At 37.7% G+C, this 26,230-nt stretch overlaps 1 protein-coding gene across 1 annotated transcript in view; it reads right to left on the reverse strand.

Moving 5' to 3' along the window:
• SMCHD1 (structural maintenance of chromosomes flexible hinge domain containing 1) overlaps positions 1-26,230 on the reverse strand; it is a 71,477-nt gene that overhangs the window by 14,590 nt on the left and 30,657 nt on the right. Inside the window, exons 20-37 of the mRNA XM_061356389.1 lie at positions 23,493-23,637; positions 23,160-23,256; positions 21,545-21,617; positions 19,806-19,945; positions 19,177-19,311; positions 16,530-16,757; positions 15,646-15,794; positions 13,983-14,071; positions 12,783-12,901; positions 11,952-12,119; positions 10,560-10,685; positions 8,095-8,174; positions 6,360-6,517; positions 3,939-4,054; positions 3,438-3,499; positions 2,583-2,670; positions 2,053-2,184; positions 285-434 (exon numbers count right to left, since the gene is read on the reverse strand). Of these exons, the coding sequence (XP_061212373.1) occupies positions 285-434; positions 2,053-2,184; positions 2,583-2,670; positions 3,438-3,499; positions 3,939-4,054; positions 6,360-6,517; positions 8,095-8,174; positions 10,560-10,685; positions 11,952-12,119; positions 12,783-12,901; positions 13,983-14,071; positions 15,646-15,794; positions 16,530-16,757; positions 19,177-19,311; positions 19,806-19,945; positions 21,545-21,617; positions 23,160-23,256; positions 23,493-23,637 (2,255 nt within the window). The remainder of the gene's footprint in view (positions 1-284; positions 435-2,052; positions 2,185-2,582; positions 2,671-3,437; positions 3,500-3,938; positions 4,055-6,359; positions 6,518-8,094; positions 8,175-10,559; positions 10,686-11,951; positions 12,120-12,782; positions 12,902-13,982; positions 14,072-15,645; positions 15,795-16,529; positions 16,758-19,176; positions 19,312-19,805; positions 19,946-21,544; positions 21,618-23,159; positions 23,257-23,492; positions 23,638-26,230) is intronic.

The following is a 26,230-nucleotide window of genomic DNA, read 5'->3' on the forward strand; positions in this document are numbered from 1 at the left end:
CCCCTGTATGTCCCATTCCCTAAGTGAATGTACTTGTAAACTTCCCTTGCTTGGCAATGATAAACAGTTTAAAGAATGTCCTTCTTCAGATTTTCTGAAAATCAGAAACCAAATCATAAAGAGAAGAAATGATTTATCTACTTATCTGCAGGGGAAGGTTACAAGAGGGGATGCTAACCCTCTACAAAACATGACGAGGTGCAAGATCAACTTTGAAACTGTAGGAAAATAGACCCCATTAGAACCATTATTCATGGACCTAACCGTATTTTAGTCACACTTACAATTTCAGCTGTTCCTCTGTTAAATGGAAACTCAACTGTACTGACTTTCCCTTGAAATTGTGGGATCTCTGTATCATCTTCATTGGGGCTCTTAATTTTTGCTATTATTCTGCCAACTAGGTCAGTTCCAGTGGGGTTGTTGTATTCATCCTGTAAGTAAGAAAACCAAAAAAGTTAGTCTGGAATATGAATTAAGTAATCAATTTATGTACTCAACTGGGTTTATGTGGCAAGGTGCTGGCTGTGGGGGCGCTGCAAGGGTGGCCTCTGTGAGGAGAGGCTGGGGCTGCCTGTGCTGGCTCCAACCCACCCATCACAGAGCACAGCTCAGCTCTTCAGGCAAAATAGTGTCTGCTCTGGGAAAATACGTTTTAAAAAAGGGCAAAAATGCACCAGACGAGGAGAAGGTGGAAAAAACCAATGAGACAGAAGAGGAAACACCGAAGTGAGAGGAGGAGTAGGGGATGGGGAAGTAGGCGCCCCAGGTGCCAGAGCAGATTCCCCTCAGTTCATAGGGAGACCATGGTGGAGGAGGTTATTTCCCTGCAGCCTACAAAGGACTACGGCGGAGCAGATATTCATACGGCAGCCAATGGAGAGCCCCGTGTTAGAGCAGGTGAACATCTACTAAAGGACTGCAGCCTGTGAGGACGGTTCACATTGGAGCAGATCATTACTGCAGTACTGCATGGAGGGACTCACACTAGAGCTGGGAAACTGTGAGGAGTAAGGAGCGGCAGAGAGGAGCTGTTATGGACTGACCATGTCCCCCATTCCCCACCCTGTGCCACTTAGGGAAAGGTAGAGGAGTCTGGAGCAAAGTGAGCCTGGGAAAGGTAGGGTGGAAGGTGTTGCTTTACTTTTTTTGTCTTTGTTTCTTGCTACTCAAATCTAGTTTAATTGGTGATAAATTAAATTAGTTTTCCACAAGTCAAGTCTGCTTTGCCCATGGTGGTAACTGGTAAGCGATGTCCCTGTATCCCTGTGAACATTCAAGGTTCAGGAAATCTTATTTTTTTGTAATAGAAAATATCTAAGAGAAACTGCCTCCAGGAAGAAAAATCATGGAGTGAATCATCTGCTATACGTATGCATTTTCCCCACTAGAATCTATTCTTAAAACCTCTTTTTTTCCTGTGGCAACAAGAAATGGGTTTCAATTGCCTAAGATGCCTGACAGCAAGCACTGCATGTTTCAGTCATCTGTTTGTAAACAAAACAAGATACACCTGTCAAACTGGAAATCACAGAATAGTTAGGGTTTGAAAGGACCTTAAGATCACCAAGTTCCAACCCACCTGCCATGGGCAGGGACACCTCACACTAAACCATGCCACCCAAGGCTCTGTCCAACCTGGCCTTGAACATTGCCAGGGATGGAGGATTCACAACCTCCCTAGGCAACCCATTCCAGTGCCTCACCACCCTAACAGGAAAGAATTTCCTCCTTCTATCCAATCTAAACTTCCCCTGTTTAAGTTTTAACCCATTACCCCTTGTCCTGTCACTACAGTCCCTGATGAAGAGTCCCTCCCCAGCATCCCTATAGGCCCCCTTCAGATACTGAAGGTCTGCTATGAGGTCTCCACACAGCCTTTTCTTCTCCAGGCTGAACAGCCCCAACTTTGATGCACATCTTTTGATGTACATCTTTTTTGTGCGGCTAATCTGCAGAAAGATAGCAGCAATGCCTTACAGGAAAATTGAATATATTTTTAGCACTCTTACACATTTCCCTAATTATGATTTTGTATTTAAGTATAGTTACCGTTACATGAAGGCATAAATCCTTAACCAGTGTACGGCTAGCAAGAGCTCGAACATTTGAAACTGCCGGAGTAGCTGGTAAAGAATCAGGTAACAAGCGTACAGGGTCATTAGGTACAACGTCAAACGTAATCTAGCAGAAAAAGGAGGAAGAATAAAATAACACAAAATAAAGTAAAGACTGATATAATTCACCCTGCACACACAGGTTGCTGAAAAAAATACAGAAACAAATGCATGTGAAATCTACTGAGAATCTTGAAATAAACTAGCATGACCAGTTCCACTAGGTTGCAAATTATGCAGCTCTTTTATTCCACAAGATTTTTTGCTTAGTTATAAAAGCTACTGAAAATATATTTTCATAATCAGCACCTTAAAACCAGTAACTATTAAAAATAAAACCACATGTTTTTTGCAAAGCTTGCACGTGAGTGTATTTGTGTTTTGAATCTACAAAGTATCATATTTCTCCCAGATGATTCTGTATTACACGTTCTTGGCTACATGCAATTAATTATAAATTCAAACCTGGTCACTGGTGAGAATGTTTGTCTTATCCATTGCGAAGGCAAACTGGATATTGTAAATGCCAACTCGCTCTGGAACCACTTTATCCCTAAATAAATTAAAACCAAAAACCAAGCAAAAGTGAGTCAATATTAAAGTGACAAGTATATAAGTATGCAAGCAATCTAAATTCTGGGTAGTCCCCCAGAACTAGTTAAGAAGTCCTGTTGTAAGTCCTCTATAATCACGGAATGCTTAGGGTTGGAAAGGACCTTAATATCATAGAATCACAGAATGGTTTGGGTTGGAAAAGACTTCCAAGATGATGTAGTTCCCCCTCCATCTAGACCCTCCTGCCACAGACAGGGACGTCTCCCACTAGACTATGTCACCCAAGGTCTTCCAAGGAAAGACCACTAAACTGACAGGGTCAAGCTCTTGGTTCAGGATTAACATCCGGCAACAGAAGATGTTAAATCAGGGTTAAGTCCACTTTGCCTAACCTGCTATTCTACAGCAGTTGAATGTAACATTGAAAGGAATGTTACTAGACAAGTGACAAGTAGATTATGTAGTCTCTCCATTGGTAGCATTTATCATAATATATTAGACTCTTCTCTATTCCCAGATTAAACAGATGTCAAATGTATTTAAGGAAGAACTCAATCCTCACATTCAGTGCATCTTGCTAGTATCTCCTACCATTCTGTAGCACTGTATCATACTAATTCTGTAACAATTTATTATCAAAATATAAAATATAATATAAAATATTATTTTATATAATATAAACATTATAAAATATTATATATTATCAGTATTTCAAACTGAGGTTTGTAAGTTGTGTCAATAATTATAAAATGAACGCTGCTATACCTGAAGTAGAAGAAGCCATCTTCCTTGTCATCCTTCACTTTACTACAGCTAAATACTGTAACCTAAAAGGATTAAAAAAAAAAAATAAATCAATGCCATATACTGAAAGTTCAAGTACCTTACTTGCAATCATTGTATTTGTAGTACAAAGTACAGTAATTAAATCAGATCACCTATAATTTAGATAATAGTTTCATGTTCTTAATTCCCTCTCTTTTCTTTGCAAGATTCATGGTGTCAATTTTTAACAGTCTCCCTGTTAATTAATTAGTTCCTGCAAAGTGGTAACGTTTTTGTCCTCATTATAGCCTTGGCATTTGAACAATCTGCCAACTTTTATCAGGACAGATATTGATAAACAAATATGACATATGTAATACTTGTGACTTAAAATCTAGAACAGGATATTAATCTAAATTAAATGAAGGGAAGTTTCTACTATTCATTTGTCCTATGATTGCATTTTGATACCCATTCTGAAAACACACTTTGATGACTTACATCAATTGGCATCCTATTTCCAATGCTTTGTGCTTCCCACATTTTCATTGAAATCCGTGCTGGATTAATATTTCTGATAATGTTGTCATCTTCAGAAAGAACACTAACCATAAAATCTGTAGAACGAAACCCAAGATTTTCAGGATTATTTTTTATCAGAATTAAAAAAAATCAAACTCCATGAATTTCTGTTGTCTCCCTCATACCTAAAGGAAAACCACACAAAATTTGCATTCCAAACAGAACTCAAGCAACAAAAAGTTTCAAACCAGATATGGAAAAGCTCTCTCCAGCCCTGTAATTAGACCAGGTAACCGTCCTTAGAAGAGAAACCACCTACTTTGTCCAACAAGTGCTTTAATAAAACCTGTCAAATTTCAAGTCTACTTTTCCCACATTATCATTCTTATCAAAATAGCAAGCCAGGCTTCTAGTTAAGTAGCTTACTCTTTTCTTCAAAGAAAGGAAATCCAGATCTCCGTCTTCCTTCACAAGTGCTTTAGCCATTGAACTGCTGGCTAGCAAGGTGCAGTAGTTGTAACAACAACAACACAACTACTGTTTTCCACATCTATTAGCCACTGTATCCAGCTCAGGGGCCCCAAACATAAGACAGACATGGATCTGTTAGAACAAGTCTAGAGGAAAGTTATGAGAATGATCACAGGGCTGCAGCACCTCACCTGTGAAGGCAGACTGAGAGGGTTGGGGTTGTTAAGCCTGGAGAAGAGCAGGCTCTGGGGGAACCTTAGAGCAGCTTCCAGTGCCTAAAAGGGGCCTGTGAGAAAGCTGGAGAGGGACTTCTTGCAAGAGCCTGTAGTGACAGGACAATGAGAAATGGCAACCTGGTCTAGTGGAAGATGTCCTTGGCCACCTTAGAACTAGATGATCCTTAACGTCCCTTCCAACCCAAACCATTTGATGATTCTAAGAACTTGCCGAGAGCTAAGAAACCAAGTACTCTGCATCAGCAGGTTCACTCACATTCACACAGCTGTCAACTCCTTCAAAGGCATTTGAAAGACACTAATTCCCTGTACAAAAATCATGTCGTTTCCAACCTGCTTCTATTTCTATATTTATCTATGTACTGACTTAATGATATTCTTTATATTCCTTCCAGTCCAATAACCGCCCAGTACTGAAAATGTATATACTGATGAAAAGATTCCCTAAGCCCTCCTGAAACTTTTTTGAAACGGCATCAGATTTTCCATCTTATTTATTTCAAATAAAGGCCAAATTAAATAGCATTATCATATCAGTTAGTAACTTAACAATTCCATGTGTAAACTAATTTATAATTCTTAAGTGAATACAATCCAGTATAGGAAATGTGTTAGTATTTGTGTCATCAAATAGGTCTAGAAGTGCTTTTAGTTATTTTAAATTTCACTAAATTGCTACTGAAGTTTTGCTTTTTTTGCCTTCCTTAAGGAAGTATTGTCTCTTAAGTGACAGAATCTATTTGCCTTATACTTCACTTATTTAGACAGGACTTCAGTTTTCTGAAGAATGTTGTTTATCACGGTTTCAGAGTGCAAACAGTTACTGCAAATTAAAAAGGAAAATTTTCTGGAAGAAAACTGTATACTTCATTGTATGTATTTTCTGGAAGAAAAATGTATACTTCATTGGCAAATTCAAGAACCATATCATAAGGGCTATTTATTTCCTGAATTAATGTAACTATTTAGCGTAGGTTTCTTATTCATGCCAAACTTTCCCTATAGGAAAAAGGCAGAGATTTCAAATTCTCTTCTGCTTTTCACAAAAGATGTTTCCTCATGGTCATAACTTGCTGCTCTTTATTTGTTTTCTTTTTTGTGAATACTACTGGGATAGAAAACATAATAAGGGTTTTTTTTCTTTTATGACTCAGCAGCCTTAGCTAGAAAGTGAACATCTACTTTTTGTGAGAACACACAATAAGAGAATATTTTTGACAGTTCCCAGCTTATTTCTTATCACTTTTTGGTTCCTCTTGGCTCACAGTTTGCCTATAATTTCCTAGCTACCTCTTCTGTTACTATTCCACAGAAAATGAGGCGAGGAAAAACATGAATGAACTAGCTCAGATCATCTTTTTGGAAGATCACAAAATCAGAATCAGAAATTTGATATTTCACTAAGGACAGAGAATAGATTCTGCAGTTTTATCATTTATAGACACATAAAGCCAATAACTTGGACCAAATAAATAAGAGGTAATTTGAAATGCTTCCCAAATACGTTGTATATATCTTTTTTCTCCAAGTGTTACAGAGGCACCTCAGACAGAGCTGTTACAAAGAACTGAGACAAAACAGATAAAAATAACCCGAACTCAACAAAGCCATGAGAAGAATCATCATAATAGGTTTTCAAAAGTTTACAAAGTTCTTGAGGGATTTCTTTCCACTAAAGTATCCTTATACATACCAGGAAAAGTACCTCCTGCTTGAAAAGAAGAACTTTTGTCATATTTAACATTCAAACAGACAGGCTTCTCAGGATCAGGCAGGACATTTAATGTGATTATAGGACAATCTAATATGGTCTTGTTGTATGTGGCTTTAAGCTGTAAAGTGTGCTCTCCCCTGAAATACACCAAAAATAGTGAAAACTGTTATAAAATCTTTTCCTAAAAGACAATTTTCAACAGACTTCAGGTCTGAATCATGTAAATGAAAGCATGATAAATATCTAAAAGTTATCAGTAGTAAAGGGAATCACAGAATCCCAAGGGTTGGAAGGGACCTCAAGAGATCACCTGGTCCAACCCCCCTGCAAGAGCAGGGTAACCTAGAGTACATCACACAGGAACTTGTCCAGGCGGGCCTTGAATATCTCCAATGTGGGAGACTCCACAACCCCCCTGGGCAACCTGTTCCAGAAGAACAGATTCAGAGCAGCCCTGTGGAGAAGGACCTGGGGGTGTTGGCTGATAAGAAAGTAATCATGAGCCAGCTTCAGTGTGTGCCTGCAGCCCAGAAAGCCAACCGTATCCTGGGCTGCATCAAAAGGAGTGTGACCAGCAGGTAGAAGGAGGTGATCCTGTCCCTCTATTCTGCTCTCTTGACACACCTCAACTTGGAGTACTGTGCGCAGTTCTGGTGTCCTCAACATAAAAAGAACATGGAACTGTTGGAACAAGTCCAGAGGAGGGCCATGAGGATGATCAGGGGACTGGAGCACCTCCCATATGAAGATAGGCTGAGAAAGCTGGGGCTGTTCAGCCTGGAGAAGAGAAGGCTGCGTGGAGACCTCATAGCAGCCTTCCAGTATCTAAAGGGGGCCTATAGGGATGCTGGAGAGGGACTCTTCATTAGGGACTGTAGTGATAGGACAAGGGGTAATGGGTTAAAATTCAAACAGGGGATGCTTAGATTGGATATAAGGAGGAAGTTCTTTACTGTAAGGGTGGTGAGGCACTGGAATAGGCTGCCCAGGGAAGTTGTGAATGCTCCATCCCTGGCGGTGTTCAAGGACAGAGCCTTGGGTGGCACGGTTTAGTGGGAGGTGTCCCATGTACACCCGTGAACATGAAGATGATACAGAAATAATGAATTCAAAAAGTCAGATGGGACATGAAAGGGAAGCCAGGGTGACTAACATGAAACAGGAGTCATGGGACAGACATCTGCAGGAAATGGGACTTCATTAGTTCTACTGCAAACAAGAAAAAATAAAAATACATATTTAAAACTCTTTCGGACACTTTACCTAAACCTCTAAAACAATGGCTAGCACCCAGAGGACTGGGGTTTCAACACTCCTAAAATGGGTTCCTATCTTGAAAGTATAGGTCTGGGTCTGGTCACCCAAAGGCTGTATATTTCATGTATTTTAAGCAGTTTATGACACCATCTACACTAGGTACAGTCTGACAATTATAAACTGTGTTGTACCATGACCAGAAAAAATAGGATTTGGAAAATTAGAACAGTAGCTTCTCACAAAATCAAAAGCAGCAGCATTTGAACTTTATTTAGTTAAGCACTTAATTTCTTATATCTCACTATCTTGCCTTCCACCAGCATATAAATAAAAAATGTTTGACCTTAGCTCTAGACTAATTCTGGTAAGTCCTCTGTGAAATGTGCACCTTAAAAAACATCTAGCCAAGCAACATGTCAGCACTCAATCTCTTTTCCATGAAGTTTTCACTACTTACCTAGGTGCATGAATACAAATAACTCCCAGGTTAGCCCTACCAGTTTCATCTGTTTTATGTTGCTGGTTTGAAGACACAATCTGTCAAAACAAAAAATTTTTATTCTTTCAATGACACAGAAGTAGTATCAAGTCTTAGAAGAAAATGTATACCTCATTTGCCTGCACATTGCTTTCATGTGAGCAATGGCTTCTTTGTATTTTTGCACTCAAATTAGGGAAGACACAATTATGAATACGATATTCAGAGGTTTCAGAACTCTCCCCGTCCATTTTGAACTGGGATATTTTTGTTCATTAATAAGTAGCTTTAAGGTTTGGAAGACAGCAAAGGAAGCCACGGACACATTCTGAGTTCTCCCGTAATGAATTTCTGTCTAATGAGAGGAATCAACCTTTTCATTGATGATGTAACTCAACAATGTGGTGCAGATGTCTGTCATTATATGAATAGTGTTTGGCATTAAATTGCTTTCCCTGCGCTATTTCAGCACAGATTTCAGGACACTGAAGTGTCTAGTGTCCACTTATACAAAACCAATGTTTTTGGAATATTTGAAGTGAGCAATCTTCTTCCAAATTATTTTCTTTCCCAAATCTCATGTCAGTAAGCTACAAGAATAAAACTATTTTAGGAAAAAAAACCAAAAAAAACAAACTTGAAAGTTGATTCATAATGGATCAGCTATGGGTGTATGAATTTATTTTACCATGTCACCAGAGAACAGCAATGACAAAAAAATAAGTGCTTAATGGTTCAAACGGAAGGCAGCTTTGTAAACATAAAGAAGGTTGCCAGACATTTCACACACTCTCTTGAGGAGTATATTCTATTGAAAAGAATATACAAAGTAAGTTTATAATTGAAATTACTCTACATTACAGAATGGAAAGTTCAAATTTTTACAGGAACCTGTGCTTTGTGCACTTCCTCTACTGAGCTGTTTTTACTGAACATAAAGGTTCTGAAGGTTTCTTGATGTTCATCTAAGTTTTGGACCTGTAAGCTAGAGAATGAAATATATGAAATGCATGCTGCAACTGCAGAATGTCAGGCTTAGGAGACTTAGAGAAGGGAATGTGAAATATAGACAGACAGCTTATCTGAGAATTTCAGTTCCCAAAAGCTTTTCATTTCCTTTGGAAGACTGTGCATACAAGCTATTTCAATTGACAAGGCAAGACAGCTCTCTAAAGAGGCTCTCCAAAATCATAATGAATTTTGATCTGATGTCTGTTCAGCAAATATGCAGTTAGCTGCTCTGCTAATATATAAAAGTAACTCTTAGAAATGATACTGGCATTAAGTTCTAAGACATACTGCTGGTCTTTCATGGAGGAAGGCATAATAGCTCAAAAGACACAGCATGCCACCACAACATGTCTGATCAGGCAGAACAACCACTCAGTATTACTGTCAAGGTTGGATGTTTGCTCAAGAACAACCTAATTAAAAGTCCCAAGAAGCTGCAGTTGCCATCATAAAGGCAGTAGTTGGGGCAAACAGACAAACAAAATAAGGGCAATAAAAATAAATAATAGTAGCATAATTTTAAATTTGAGGAAATTAATTGTGAGATTGTGGCAGTTCTTGAGGGGATGAGCAAAAGAAAGTCCTTAGCTGCTGTGCACTCCAAGGGAACCGAGAGACACAAATGCATGGCAAGCAGGAACAAAAAGGGAACAAGAACAGCCCTACTTGCAAAAATGTCATGTCCAGAGCTGGATGAATATATCCTTGATAATGTACCACTCAATATGACAATCTCTGCATGAACAGTTACATTTAACACTTCAGCTTTTTTTTTTTTCAAGGACAAGAATTTTAATAAATGGAGTATTTCTGTTGAATTCCTTTCTCTGTACAGACCAATGTGCAGACCATCTGACACATCTCACTTATGGAAAGGACAGTAACTACTTAAATTTGGGTGAGATTTGCAGCCTCACTGTTTTAACTTGGTTCATACTGCCAATGCTTTTCATGGAGACAATCAAATAGGGATCAAACCTGCTGACTAGCTTTACATACAGACCACGAGTCATATATTCAGGAACCACAATCAAAGAACCACCAGATAAAAACGATTTGGTGGCCAGTTTAGGCCACATCACCATGACTGTTATTCAGTATATTACCTCAGATAAAGTGGGGGATATAATGGGGTTGTGTGCATGCAGAATTTGGAAAAAGGTTCATCAGGATGTATACTAATTACACTTGGACATCATAATGTAGGAATTTAGTTATATTTGTGATTGTTATAATGAAAGAGAGCTGAACAATCTGTCCTGGAAACTGTTTACATTACTCGCTGACACTACTATTATATGAGATTAATTATGTTGTGCCTTTACAATCTTTTATTCACTTTTCAAAAAGATTTCTTGAAAATGAAGAAGATAATGTATACATGAAAACAAAAATGTGTTATAGAACGCTCAGCAAATAAGGCCTATGCTTACCTTTATGCTGCTGCTTCTTGTAAGGCTGACTTTGACATTAGGTTCAGGTGTTGGATTTCCCCATTGATCACAGAGCTGAACAATAAGGGGCTTCTGCAATTCTCTACCATTAATCACTGCAACAGGCTGAAGGAGATACAAATACATTATACTATTCTGTTCTAGATATATCAGCCATTCATGGCAGGTCAGGAACCCCCAGAGCAATAATATCCACGTTTTCCATACTATTGTCTTCTATAACAGCCAGACCACGACAGAACTGTAAAACTCCAGGAATGTATTTCTAGAGTCTTCCCATTTACATTCTCTTGTCATTATAAAATGCACTACTTGAACTGAACTGCATGTGTTACTCATGTTGATGTGACACGCTTCTAAAAGAGGCTTAGCAGTTTCCTTGTTGTACAAAGAGCAAATGGCCCAAAACTTTTATCTTCTGACATACCTTCACAGCTTTCTAGAGAGTAAAAGTAGTTATGATACTCCCTGAACCTTTTGTTTCACTTTTCTTCTTCAATAACTTCCTTCTCTGTTTTCCCAACACACCAACCTTTATTCCTATTCTCTACTTAGAGATCCAGTTTTCTTTTACCTGCTTCCACTCTCCTATTTTGCATTCTGCTACAGCTACAGCACTATCATTTGAATACCCAAAGTAAACATTGAAAAATAAAACAAAACCCCAGCAAATAAATGAACGGTAACAAAAAGCTCTGTACAAAAAAGTACTGTGTTCCCTCCCCTCTTTCTGATTTTAAACACTTGAACTTAAGTAAATTTGGGACTGACTTCCTACATCCTAAAAATAAAAAAAACCCAATAACAGATAAAGGAGAGATGGGCTTCCAACTATTACTACCATTAAGGACAGTATCTTTGGCAAACAACAGTGGGAGATGGGTGTTAGGATTCAGCCCACGGTAAAATTGGTGCACTAAAGAAAACAACATCATCTGTATAACGGCAAGTGGGACAGAATAAACAGTAAGAAATATTAAGGAATACAGTGTTGTAAACACACGTAAATTAGATTACTGCAAAGTAAGTTACTTTTCAAAATTAATGTTGTAAGCTATTGTATGAATAGAATATATGATATAATGTAGTCAGCTATTGTATGAAGAATGTTTCACATCTGCAGTCCCATTTAAAACACACCTACATATTTAGATAGCAAAATACTTAATTTTGCTTGTGTTATGTAGTCCTGTATAGAAGAAAACACTGTCTCTAGAGCTGTCATGTTCAGACTAATTTTTAGAAACGTCAACACTATGAAACCACGGTTTTCAGCTTTGCATCTTGTGCTCCAAAAATCTCTGGAAATAAAAGACCTGCTGAATAGTAACTTTGTTGTTATTTTTTCCAAACCAAAATTGTTCAACTTACCTTTTCTAACTCTGGCCAATCCACAAACTGCAACTTAGCAGGGGATCCTGCAGTTAAGTTTAGTCTGAGAAAGTCAGAAAATTCACGCCAAGCGAAGCACAATTCTTTGCTTCCAGGTAAACAAGGTTTAAACCGAACACCCTGTACTTTCATTGTTAGAGTACTTTCCTATTGAGAAGTAAGAAGATTTCATCAAGAACAATTAAAAGGAAGTATAATTTGTTCATTTCTTGCAATATAGTATTTTAATATTTATGCTTACTACCTTTACTGTGAGACAGTAGACTAAAAATTAAACTACAAGCTCTATGGCTTTTGTTAAGATTTAAATGGACTCCTTGCGTAAGAAATGATCAATTTCAAACTCAAGCATTTCTCAGGAACCTGTTTTTCAATGTACAAGAGTTATGCACAACTTAGTTATATCCAACATATTTGAAAAGGTATAGAATGCATTTTAAACTAAACTATGACAGATGATATCATTAGTCTGTTACAGAAGATTCTTCAAAAGATCATAAAACCAATTGTAACACTATAAACACAGAAGAAAAGATGTAGAACACTGGAATAGAAACTCAAGCATGCACTGCATTGCTCCCCATATTCTATACCTGCAGCAGTGATAAGGTTTTCAACAGATGGTGCTGTATTCCACAGAACAGGAATATATAATTTTAATGCTTTAATACTCCACCTTCTCATAGCCTACCAACCAGTGTTTAATTTGAATACCTTTCTACAGTTTTGGTTTAACTACGTGTGAAAGGATTAAGACAATCACCATACAAAGACCACAGAGAAATAAACTTTATGATATCTTATAAATACCTGCCAAGTTATTTTCAAATTTGATTTATCAAGTTCAGGTGCAGAAACACCTAGGGAATTCACACACGCAGATGTCGCTGACTGAACCTGATTTCCATACTGATCTGTAAGCATTACCTCTGTTAAAAAAGATGATGATTAAATGATTATTAAGATGATTATCTGAGCAGCTGTTTTAATGAAACGTTATACATGTGGAATATAATGTACACAACATACAATTCAGAGAAAATTTAGAGTATCACTGAATGAGAGAGTGGCTGAGATTGACAGGACCTCTGGAGGTCACCTGTCCAACTTCTCTGCTCAAGCAGGTTCATCTAGGGCCAGTTGCCCCCGATCATGTCCAGATGGCTTTTGAGTAACTCTTGAGAATGGAGGCTCTGCAATCACTGAGTGCAACAATGCTCAGTCACCCTCTCAGTGAAAAAGTGTTTACTTATGTTTGGAGAAAACCTCTTGTGCTTCAGGTTGTGCCCACTGCCTCTTTTCCTGTCATAGAACACCACTGGGAGGCTTCACTGTCTTTACATTGTACCTCTCTTCAGGTATTTATATATATTGGTAAGACTTCCTCATTCTTGTGGGTAATAAAAGGATACATTTATATCCTTTTGATGTATAAACATATATATATATAAAAATATATCACATATTTGTGCTCCCCACTTTAACTAAAAAGACTATTTTTTGCTATAAAAAGAAAAAAAGTCTTAAAATAAACAGTTGTTTCAACCTGTTAAGTTTGTCCATTATGAGCTTCTTTTTGCTCACACACAAGCTTTTAATGACCCAGAGCACTATAAGAATTTTAAATTTCCTATTATGTGATGTAGAACTGCATAGAGAAACTGAAGAATGAGAAGACTGATCCCTGACATATCTTCCTCTCAAGGTTAACCTTAAAATGTTTCACTTCGAATTTTCTGCCTTCGAAATAGACTGAATGCTGTTATGGCCTGTAAAATTTCATAATACATGAACTAAATAAAAATTTATGAACTCCAGAATGATAAAAAATTTTAAATGGCAATCAGAGAAGTCTGATCATCCTTCAATGAATGAGAATGTAAATCTGTTTTTGATATAAAAGTAGTTGAAGATAATTCACTCTTGATGACATCTATATACATAATAGGCTAATAAACTGCAAAGAAAAAATGGATCTTACAAGAAACTGAGGAATATGTAAATACTCACCAATTTCACCTTGTAGTTCCTCACCCATCTGCAGAGTATTCGGTCCTTTTAATTTACATTTAATGTGTTTGGGTTCATCAGGAAGTGGTCTAAATCATCACATGAAAATTGACTTAAGAATCAGTCCATGAACATAATCATTTAAATCATAATATACAATTATCTAAATAGTAAAATACATCTATTACTGTAAAACCAATTAAAATATCAACATTAATCCTGATGTGCAAAGGTATCAGTCTCCCTTGCTACAAAAAATATTTGCTGACTTCTTAAGGACCTGATTACAAGTAACATAGCTCAAGATTCTTAGCGATACAGTTTTTCCTTAAAAGCAAAGCAAAACCAGAGCACATTACAAAAAATTATGGAGAAGATGAACAATCATAAAAAAAAGAAAAATCAGATTTGCATTTCTTCTTTTACTATGATAAAGCAGAAGGCATCAGCCTGAACTATGTCTATTAAACATATCTTCTGGGGTGCTTTTAAACAATCTCAGCCTTTCCTTCCCTTTACTTGATGGTTAACAATGTATTATTGCTAGCTTCCCAAACATTTAAGACTTATCTGACATTAAGTTATTTAACACTTATCCAACATAATGTTTTTCACTCCTTTTATGTGTTCTAAAAATTAATCAAATTCAAAAAAATTAAAATCTTTAAAACTCCCATTAGAATAACCTCCAGCTAATTTTTATGACAACAGAATAACATCTAAACAGAAATTCCCTGATCTGAGACAGCTTTTCAATGACAAGTATAATGTATTAAAATATTCAATAAATCAATCCACTGTTCTGCTTCCTTTCAAGAGGAGAGGTATCAATTCAGTCTGTTTTTCTGTTCTTCTTAAAATAGAAAATACTACGTAGCTGAAAGATTTTCTGTTTCTGACAATACTGCATCATGAACAGCATTTTACAAGCATTATACTCATAATGCTTTTAATGCAATTTTTGTTTGGTTTTTTTTTTTTTCCTATTACAGCTCTCTGAAACATCGAATATTGCTGAAAATTTACCCTGGCATCAGTTTGCCTGAACTAGTTACTTAACTTTAACTTATTACGAAGACATGAAACACACTAAAGTCATTTAGGATCGAATTCATGTTAACTTTATAGATACAGTAAGTAGAGCTAACTTCATAGACTCACTGAAAGTGATAAACAGGCAATTTTCAAGTTCAATTTACATCCTATCACCTTTGACTGAGACACCAGATGCAGGCACGCAGATCTGGCTAGATAAATCCTATATTTAGCTTCAAAGTACTAACTTTTGTAAGGCTAACAATTAGCTTCATAAACATTTCTCTTTGGTAACCAGTGACCTGACTCTTCAGTAAAGGACTTAATATTTACTGCAAGTTTTCAAAGATAGCAGCAACCTTACTCAGTGTATGCATACTTACAAAAGTGATTAAAGGGCTGGGTACAAACAGATCATGATGGAGTCGTTTACATACATAATGTTATCATCTGTAAGCAATCTGCATAAACCCACCCCCCCCAGGCAAACCTACATCCCCTGTTAATTTGCCAAATGCATCATTTCAGCACATTTTTCAGTAAGTTTTTTTTTTTTTACTGCAAAGTACAGACCTAAAATCCTTTGCCAACAACATAAATCATAAAAAAGTATTTCAAATGAACAAACCTGACTGTGAATGCACTCTCCAAAGACACGTGGTCATCAAGATAAGTAATTAGACAGTAACGTACATCTTTTACTGATGTTGGTACCTTTACATCAGGCAATAATCCCTGAATCAACTGTTCTTTGTTAATTTTAGGTGTCCAGTTAACCTAAAATTAAGATTTAGTAATTTAATCAAAAGGTTAATTATTGATGACTAGAAACATAATATATCTGTGGTCATTCTAACTATGCTGAAGTAACATACTGGCAATAGAAGCTTTCAGTGGAAAACCTGTGTATTTTCCAGCAGTAACCAATGCTATCTTCCCAAATACAGGAAATTACTCTAAAAAAACCTCCAAACAAAACAAAACATACTAGTTTCTCTCACTGATCTTGAGTTAGGAAAGATCTGATTCTGAAAAACCTCACCAAAAAAATTGTCACATGTTTGGTGAAGCTCTACCTTTGTATTAGACTCCATGTATGTACACAGACAGAAGGATAAGACAAGTAAGCAAATCTTCATGAAGGAACTTGCCTATTCAAGGTTCCTATATGTTGGGAAAACCCCAGATCTGAAGAATAATAGCCATATTGGAATTATTTAATTGTACTTAGGAGAAACACTGGGAATTACTGCTATATAACCTGAAATAACTTGCATTTCATAATACTACCCTGAAGCATTATTTAACATTTCATTAAATGTCTTTATCTCATTAAGGACACAATTTTAATAAAATATTTTTTTTAAATCTATTATGCAGAGACTGAAGTTCCCGTATTTAATAATACAGTCTTGAGTAATATTATTTCCCAGTCTGAAATCTATGGGTTTTAGAGAATCGGCACTGTACCTCTCTCCCATATTATGCTGCTGTTTACTCAAAAGTACTTGCCTTAATTTTTTCTGCTATAGCTGGGGTCACGTGTATCTCCCTTTCTCCTTCATCATACATCTGAAATATAAGGTTGCACATGACATCGCCAGCAACCCAATTAATTTCATCCTGATGTTTAATTTGAATCGCTTTTTGTCCATCCATACTTAGGACCTGTAGTCTTGCAACATGACTGCTAGGAAGAAGTTTAATAATCTTGTCCACTGGTGGCACATCTTTACAATTCTATACATGGAGAAAAAAAAAAAAATGATTAATATATTAAATGTGCATGCATAATTGTTACTCCATAATAGCCTACGGCACTACACTGGATTACCAAGTGTGACCACGTGTTCAAAGATAAAATCAGCTTGACTTGCCAAAAAGTAAATCAAAAAGTTATGCCAGAACACCTACAACTTGTATTTGAAAATCATGGCAGTCAGGTGAAGCTCCCAACGACTGGAAAAAGGGAAATATAACCCCCATTCTCAAGAAGGGGAAAATGGATGACCCAGGGAATTACAGGCCAGTCAGTCTCACCCCTGTGCCTGGCAAAATTTTGGAGCAGATTCTCCTGGAAGGCATGCTAAGGCACATGAAAAACAACAAGGTGCTTGCTGACAGCCAGCATGGCTTCACTAAGGGGAAATCCTGCCTGACCAATTTGGCGGCCTTCTATGATGGGGCTACAGAACTGATGGACAGGGGTAGAGCAGCTGACGTTATCTACCTGGACTTGTGCAAAGCGTTCGACAATGTCCCATACGACATCCTTGTCTCTAAATTGGAGAGACATCAATTTGATGGATGGACTACTCGGGGGATAAAGAACTGCCTGGATGGCTGCATGCAAAGAGTTGTGGTCAATGGCTCAGTGTCAAGCTGAAGACCAGTAACGAGCGGTGTCCCTCAGGGATCGGTGTTGGGACCGGTCTTGTTCAACATCTTTGTCGCTGACATGGACAATGGGATTGAGTGCGCCCTCAGCAAGTTTGCCAATGATACCAAGCTGTGTGGTTCGATTGATACACTGGAGGGAAGGAATGCCATCCAGAGGGACCTTGACACGCTTGTGAGCTGGGCTGATGCCAACCTCATGAAGTTTAACCATGACAAGTGCAAGGTCCTACACCTGGGTTGGAGGAATCCCAGGCACAGCTACAGGTTGGGCAGAGAAGAGATTCAGAGCAGCCCTGCAGAGAAGGACTTGGAGGTATTGGTCAATGAGAAAATGAACATGAGCCTGCTTCAGTGTGCGCTCGCACCCCAGAAAGCCAACCGTATCCTGGGCTGCATCAAAAGGAGTGTGACCAGCAGGTCAAAGGAGGTGATCCTGCCCCTCTACTCTGCTGTCCTGACACCTCATTTGGAGTACTGTGTGCAGTTCTGGTGTCCTCAACATAAAAAGGACACAGAACTGTTGGAACAAGTCTAGAGGAGGGTCACAAGCATGATCAGGGAACTGGAGCACCTCCCGTATGAAAACACACTGAGAAAGTTGGGGCTGTTCAGGCTGGAGAAGAGAAGGCTGCGTGGATACCTCATAGCAGCCTTCCAGTATCTGAAGGGGGCCTACAAGAATCCTGGGGAGGGACTCTTCATTAGGGACTGTAGTGACAGGACAAGGGGTAAGGGGTTAAAATTTAAACAGGGGAAGTTTAGATTGTATATAAGGAAGAAATTCTTTACTGTAAGGGTGGTGAGGCGCTGGAATGGGTTGCCCAGGAAAACTGTGAATGCTCCATCCCTAGCGGTGTTCAAGGCCAGGTTTGACAGGGCCTTGGGTGGCATGGTTTAGTGGGAGGTGTCCCTGCCCATGGCAGGGGGGATTGGAACTATGTGATCTTAAGGTCCTTTACAGCTCTAGCTATGCTATGATTCTGTATCAGACACCAGAATTTTAGCTAGCTATTTAGAAAATGTTTTCTATTCCAAAAGTTCTATGTAATACAATTTCCAAAATACCTAAGAATAATCATAAGTACCAGTGCATATTGGTCATCTTGCCATATTAGTATTTGTTTATACATTTTTCAGGGTAAAATACCACATCTTATTTGTTCCAGCATCATGGCTTTCCTGGCTACTTGGGAACTTGGATGTTCAACAGTATTTAAAAACATCAAACCTCAAGAGATTTAAGACAGAAATGCTACAAAAAGCTACAATATTTTAAACCTCCGAGAAATTATCCTTCTTCTCTCAAGTTTTGGGGAACATGTTACCATAGTTATTGTGGCTCTAAATGTTTATGCAATAAAGGCAATTTGTCAGAAGGATCCAGGGAGTAAAAATAGGACGAAAAAAATCCAAAAATAATGCATATTTCTGAAACATTTCACTGAGATCAGAAATAAAGAGTAAGAAGTGAAGAAGAAAACAAAAACCAGCCAAACAAAAAAACCCCCGAACAACCCCCCCCCATAAACAACAACAATAAAACCCCCCACAACACAAAAAACAACCAACAAATAAAAAATACCCCAACCTTTTGCCACTTTATAATTTCCTGGAAATGAAAATGATCAGCCACGGTATTGTCAGGCTTAGAGTAACTAAACCAATAACTTTTTGAGGTCGACTTCAGTACACTAGCAAGACAGCACAACAAACTGTTTTCAATCTTTCATTCATCCAAAACATCCCCATCAACACTTACAAGTATTTCTATCCTTGCTTTCAGGACTTGATCTTTCTTGATATTCTGTACATGTATAACTGGACCAGTCAGAATGTTTTTTCCTGCATTACTGCAGTCCACAGAATACACAGGAAGGTTTGAAGCACCTAGAAACTATTCAAAATGTACAATTAAACTCCAGGTTTCTTTTACAAAATAGGATTAAAAGCCACAATAACACCTGCATTCCCTTCTGAACTTAGTGAAGTGCTTATGATAAGTCTATCTAATATTATTTTTAGTCACCAGACTTGCATTTTCACCTTAAAAAAAAAAAAAAACAGAAGTAGTATGATTTTTTTCCCTTTAACAAATTTTAGCACTGTTTATGACACGTATATGACCTAAAAAACCTTAAAATTTTAGCTATATATCCTCACATATTTTTCTCTTCCATTTCTAAGGCCAGATTCCTCTGATTCTGAAATCTACTGAATGACTCCTAAAGGATGAGGCAAGAGAGTCACCATTATGGCAGCAAACCTACAGAAACTTCAAAAGCATTATTAAAGATAATATATTCTATCTAGATGCCAAAATAAGCTCTTTTCCCAGACCTTTAAAAAGCACATATCAAAATCCTTATGACAGAACGAAATGCAGTTTACCTTACAATGAACTACCAACTTTGGCTGTGCTGTTATATTTCCTGACTCATCCAGTACTTCAACCTGGAAGGGGAAAGCTGTACCATTTTCAATCTTTAGAATTTCTGAATCTGGTTTTACTTTCAACCGATGAGGAGGGCCTGTAAAAATGCACAATTGAAGAACAGAGGTTGCATTTTAAATAACTTGTGAGACACTGGATTTCAGTTTGTGGTATCTCACAAAGTTTTTAAAGCTGGCTACCAAGAAATTTGTGTTAACAAGCCATTATATTAGTTAAGCAAACATGATGAACATCAAACATATACAAGATGTAAACACATGATATATTACTTATTGCTATTTAGTCCATTTAGTGTTTAAATACTATATGGATTCATGTTCATCAACAAGAAACTTGGAGTTTCCTCCTGATATGTTAAAACCAAAAATATCAATGTTCAGATATCTGATCAATGGTCATGTCCAGCAGCTTAATTATCAAAGCTACCACAGCTACAACTCATATGTGAATACAAACCAAAGAAAGTTTTGCTGACATTACTTGGATATCAAAGTGGAACTATTTAAGTAAGACTACCTCCTGGAACATATAATTATTTTGTAAGCTTTAAAAAGAGAAGGATGTAATAGATTACTATTAAAAGACAAGTTCTGAAGGAAAGAAGAATGCCATTTTTCAGAAACATCCTTTATGCATTATTCATTAAAACTTCCATTTCAAACTCACTGGCTGAAGAACAAGACAGACCAAAGTAGGTTTTATTCACTCCTTCCTCAAAAACAGCTTTAAAAGTAAAGATAAGTCCAATGAGAAGAAAAAAGTAGTGAAGCATCTCTACACTGCCAAAAGCTAAAGATTCTAATGAAGGATGAAGCTGCCTTTAGTCCAAAGTAAATAACCGAGCAATACAAAATACAATCTGTCTCAAATCAGATTGTTCCATCACACCTTCTACATGAAGGCTGAACTCCTCAAAAGATAAATAATAATGGAGTAAATGAAACACTGTTGGCCTAATAAAGCTTCAAGTACACAATTTCTCTGCAAAATGCGATGTTATAGCCTGAAGTTTGTTAATCTGGGAGCCCAAAAAGTGAGCCTTCAAATGATACCTTATCTCCCAAATTCGGAAAAATCCAGGTAACAAGGGATAATAGGTATCATGCAAGGTAATCCTCAGGATGAAGACATCCACAAAATATAAAATTCTAGTAAAGGCTGCAGACTTACAGACTTATATCTGCCTCTCTTTCATTATGACAGTCAACATGTAACACTAAAAATTTCAGACACAATACCAACTGCCAAAGCATCCCCCCTTTGCTGGGGCAAGAAACTGCATGAGCACTAATGCATTCACAACATGCTTTTCACAGGGAGAACAGGTCAATGCAGATTAGTACAGGTTAATGGGCTTTAATGCTGTAGAAAATCAAGAAAATAAATTCATTCAGTGTTGCTATGTTAGAAAAATATTTAAAAAATGAGTCTCAAGCAATCAGAAAAATTCCAGCTGCTAAAATAATAGACAAGATTGGGCTGTGAGTTTGATGTTACTCCTGCCAACAGTGACATGCCCTTCACTTTAGTTAGTTTCAGTTATTACTTGGATGAGCTAGAATATCCTTTTTTATGTCTCGCTAAATATTTTACCTTCTTGGGAGAAGCAGCATTTCATTAATAGTGTCAGAATAAAGCTCAACAGAAATTCACTAAATTTTTTAAGAATACTTACCAGGCTGCAATCTTATTTTAAAGGTCTGTGTGTCTTCTTTCAAACCAGGAAGAGTAACCTTCAGATTAAAGTTCTAGTGGAAAGAATATTTTAAATACTAACTTTAAACAAAACCAGATTCCAAATTAACTCACATATTCATGTCAATTCATATATATGTAAATTTCAGAAGTCTATCCAAATTTTCTCACGCTGCTACATAAATCAAGGTATTTCTCCTGTACTAAAAATCTTGCCTTTTCATGTTATTATCCCCAGAGATGTTCAATCTAGGATCTGCACGTTAAACTATATGGTTCTAAAACCATTAAAAGCAGCTATCATAACTTGTGGTTTCCTGCTTAGAGAATGTTTCAGTGGGGAAAAAAAATAGATCAGTTATAAAAATAGTTCTAAAAAGAAAGGGTCTTAAAGTTCTGTGTTCATTATTCCTCAGCTAATTGCCTGAAGCAAGGCATCACAATTATTATCCAAAACATGTTTGAATAAGGCCATAAGAAAAACAACTGCTGAAGAACTGCATTACTAAAACCGATTATCACATTAAAATCAGAGAACGAAGCAGTCTAATCAATAATCTTAAAAGCTCCAGCTTTAAGAAAACTAGTTACACTGCAGATGTATGAATTTCATGATTTGTATATTGAGAATATTTAGTTGTAATTCACGAACTGCCACTTTTACATGTTCAGAAATGCTGCCTCTGGGAAGGTTTAGTTTCCTGGCTTACTCCCTTCCCAAGCCTGGCAGGGTATGTGCAACATTTGTAGACTGGATGAAAACAAGCAGGCGATTCTTCTGGTTTGCTGGGTAAGAGAAGGAGATAGTGCAATGAGGCTTGGGCTGCTATCACAGCTGCAGCCCCATCAAACACATGAGCTCACCAGCTGATGGCTGGCCACACAGGTGCCTGAAACTCTCCAGCTCTGACCGGCAAGCCACCTGACTACATTTGTCTGTCTGCAAGCCAACTAGCACATACCAACTGGAGGCCCATTAAACCAAATGGTGAATTACCAGAACCAGGGAAGGCGATATATACTGAAGTCAGATGTTGAGGGACTGGGGAAAGCGGGAAGTCTTTGGGATGGGGACAAGGAGTGAAGTGAAAAATAAGGTAGGGAATAAAAAAATGAGGAAACCGGTATAACTGATAGCTGACGTTTAATGTTAGTAAGTTTAATTCTTCAGGAGTTCATTCTATCAAACTGTATTTATGCACTAGACACTTCTCTTATGCACCCCTTTTTTTTTTTTTTTTTAGTTTCAACCCCTTTTCTGCAATACTAATTTTTTACTTAATACTGTCTTCTGTGATTTAGCATACTGGGTACACTCTACCACCTACTCAAGTGTTGCTCAGCTGCTCCCACTGCAGTCCCATCAGCTAAGAGCATGCAGCTGTGGGAAAGACAAATTGCTCCAGGTAGAGCTGTAAGAGATCATTTGAAAATACCCTAACAAATACCAGCAGCCATTAGTGTAGGCCAAACATAGCTAACACTATGTGACAATCTATTTTACAGAAACATTATTTGCTCTGTGTGTGTTTTTTATTTGTTTGGTTTGTTTTTTCCTTAAATATATTACTTCAAGTGTAAATTCATTAGCCTACCTTGCCCTGGCAACTATTTACACAGCCTTTAGCAGTGACACCCTTAATGATGCACTTCGTGCCTGTAGTTATTTCTTCATACTGCAATGTCAATCCACTAGAAAAATACATAGAAAACAAAACAGAATCAATTTACAAATAAACACAGTGTTTTAATATACAAGATACTTTCAGGTATTCTCATGGAAATAAAAGAAAAAAATGCCAGTTAATTTATGGGAAAAGTATCCACTGTATTACTCAGACAATCCCCAAAGAATTACTGTATCAATGTCACATTAAGAAAAGGACAAACCGTCTCCCCCAAGAACCCCCAAAAGGCGGCTGAATTACCTAGCTTCAAGAATTGGTTTAATGTTAGTTGTCAACTGTGTTGCATGACCAAATTCATCCTGCAGTTCCAAAGGAATATTAAAAGGCACTCCAATTCGGAAAGGAAGCTCCAAAAGTCCCACTGAAAATTTCTCTGGTTTGCCCTCTAAGAGGAAAGAATAATACATTTTTAGAAAGAATTATGTGTATTTGCTGGCTTTCTCTTATTGATGGCAACTAAATCAAGTGGTTTTCAGCCTCAAACAAGCTGTTTAGAATGCTGTTGTAACCAAAAATCATGCTTTATTGACTGATCCTCTATTTTAAATCACAGTAACATAAAAGCAATAGTTAAAACATAACAGCAGTATACAACAAAACAGGGCAGCTAAAACTTCCAAAACACTTAGAACATCCATACAGCACCTGAGAGCAGACAAGTTCCTGTGGATAGCTTTTCTTAAACATTTAATTGCTTTAATCTGTTCAAATAAATTCATTCATGCAACAAAATATTTTTGTTCTACAACTATCCCAAATGTGAGAGATAAAGATGAGTAATGATGAGCATTTGAAAAAAGAAATGTAAGAAAATCCTTCCTGTGAAATCGGGCCCTGTTAGGCTGCCTCCAATTAGGTGCTAAAAAATGAGACCAAACAGAGTGGTACAAATGAGGGCTTGTAAATCAGCGTAATGTTATGTGTAATCAAACTATTTTGACCAACTGGCCTTTGAAAAAAGAGGTAATACAGTGCTGAGCTACGTGGTAGATAAATATCCTATCAAATTATTTCAGACACAAATCAACAGCTACTTTTAATACCTACTAGTATCATTATCAGAGCTGCTTTTGTACAAGAGATGTGAAAACCATGGAGGGAGGGAAAATGTTACCTTCTGTTGGCCAAAATTATTTCTTGGTTACAGTAACAAATATCTCAACCTTACAGTGTTTACGATTCTGTTTACAAGTGAGTGATAAAGTTGTAAAACGAGCTGACAAAAATAACAGTAAAAGAACTTCAGCACCGTTGAAGTGAGTAACTACTAAAGTTCCAAACTGTTAGCCCATTAGATTTTTAGTGTGTCTATTCCTTTCAGAGGAGATTTGTTCATTTCAATTGTTATGGCCAAGGGAACCTTGAATTGAAAGCTGCCATGCTGGGGAAAGTCACAGTTCTATTGAGAAAATGTTTTTAAAATACAGAATGAAACTTTGCAACTTTTAAGATTCTCTTTGCTTAGATAAGCAGATAAAGAAGGAGCAGACAAGGCTCGTTTCTGCATTCATTCATAGAAAGAGCTTCCCCCCTTGCTCTAGAACTTCACAGAAGTGTCTTGATACTTCAATGCCAGGTTTTCAAACATATTTTTAAATAATTAGTCTTTTCAAGTAATGCCAAGCATTTTTTCTGTATTACCATACAAGAATACTTCTCTCTATTCTGCCAATAATACTTTTGCAGAAGCTTTTAGAAGAATATGCTACAAAGAACTCTTTTCTGCCTAAAGGGTTTGCATTCAAAGCCTCTAGTTTTGTGAAAAAAATGTAAGGCTACTGAAAGCATCTATTTCTTGATCTTCTTGGAAACAGATGCTCGTTCTACCTCCTGAAGCTGTGGCAAAAATATCCATTTAATATTACATGCAAAGGAAGTGGTATTTTTTGTCTTCCTCTCTCCCTGTCCCGCTTGTAGATAAAGCTCACAGACCAGATGAGGTTGGAAGGGTTTTCTGGAGATCATCTTAACCAACACCTCTGGCTCAAGTCAAGTCAGCTGCCAAGGCCATGTCCAGACAGCTTCTGAATGTTGCTAAGAATGGAGACACCACAATGTCTTGGGCAACCTACACCTAGTCACCCTCTAGAGTGAGGTGCTCAGTCAACTTCACAGTGAAAAGGTGTTTCCTGGTGTTCAATCTTCCTTCATATCTTTACAGACATTGACAAGGTACCTGCGTATCTTCTCCAGGTGGAGCAGCCCCAGCTCTCCCAGCCTTTCTTGACATGAGAGATCATAGAATCACAGATTATCCAGTTCCAACCCCCCTGCCACAGGCAGGGACATCTTCCACTAGACCAGGTTGCTCAAAGGCCCATCCAACCTGGCCTTCAACACTGCCAGGGATGGAAAAGCCACAGCTTCTCTGAGCAATCCGTGCCTGTCCCTTCATCATCTTCATGGCCCTTTCTGGACTCTGCAGTATATCCATGACTCTGTGCTGGAATGTGCCCAGCACCGGACACAGTACCGCAACTGTGGCTTCACCAGTACTAAGTAGAGAAGAAGGGTCACCTCCTTCAACCTGCTGGCAACACTCCTCCTAGTGGAGCTCATCGTGGCTCATAGACTTATGAACGACCAGTTTGCTTAGGTATTCCCTGACCTGATCCTCTTTCACCAAGGGTATGTATTCCTTGCTCCAGAACTTCCACAGGTCTCTGCAGCCTGGGATTCTTGAAGGTCCACCTTCCCAGTAAATACTCAGGCACAGAAGGTGTTCAGTACCTCAGCCTTTTCCATGTCGTGTGTCCCCTGCTTCATTCAACAGTGAGCTCATCTTCACCCAAGTCATTCTTTTGTCACCCATACATATTTGTATAAGCTCATCTTGTTACCTTCAATATCCCTTGCCAGGGATTCCAGTTTCAGTTCCAATTGGACTTTAACTTCCTTAACCCTGTCCCTGCATGCCTGGATAGTGTCTCTGTATTCCTCCCAGGTTACCTGTCCCCACTTCTACCTTCTACATACTA

Source organism: Neopsephotus bourkii, unplaced genomic scaffold, assembly GCF_033783945.1.
Source record: "Neopsephotus bourkii isolate Nb327-2 ecotype Australia unplaced genomic scaffold, CSIRO-AGI_Nbou_v1 NB_846, whole genome shotgun sequence".
Lineage (NCBI taxonomy): Eukaryota > Metazoa > Chordata > Aves > Psittaciformes > Psittacidae > Neopsephotus > Neopsephotus bourkii.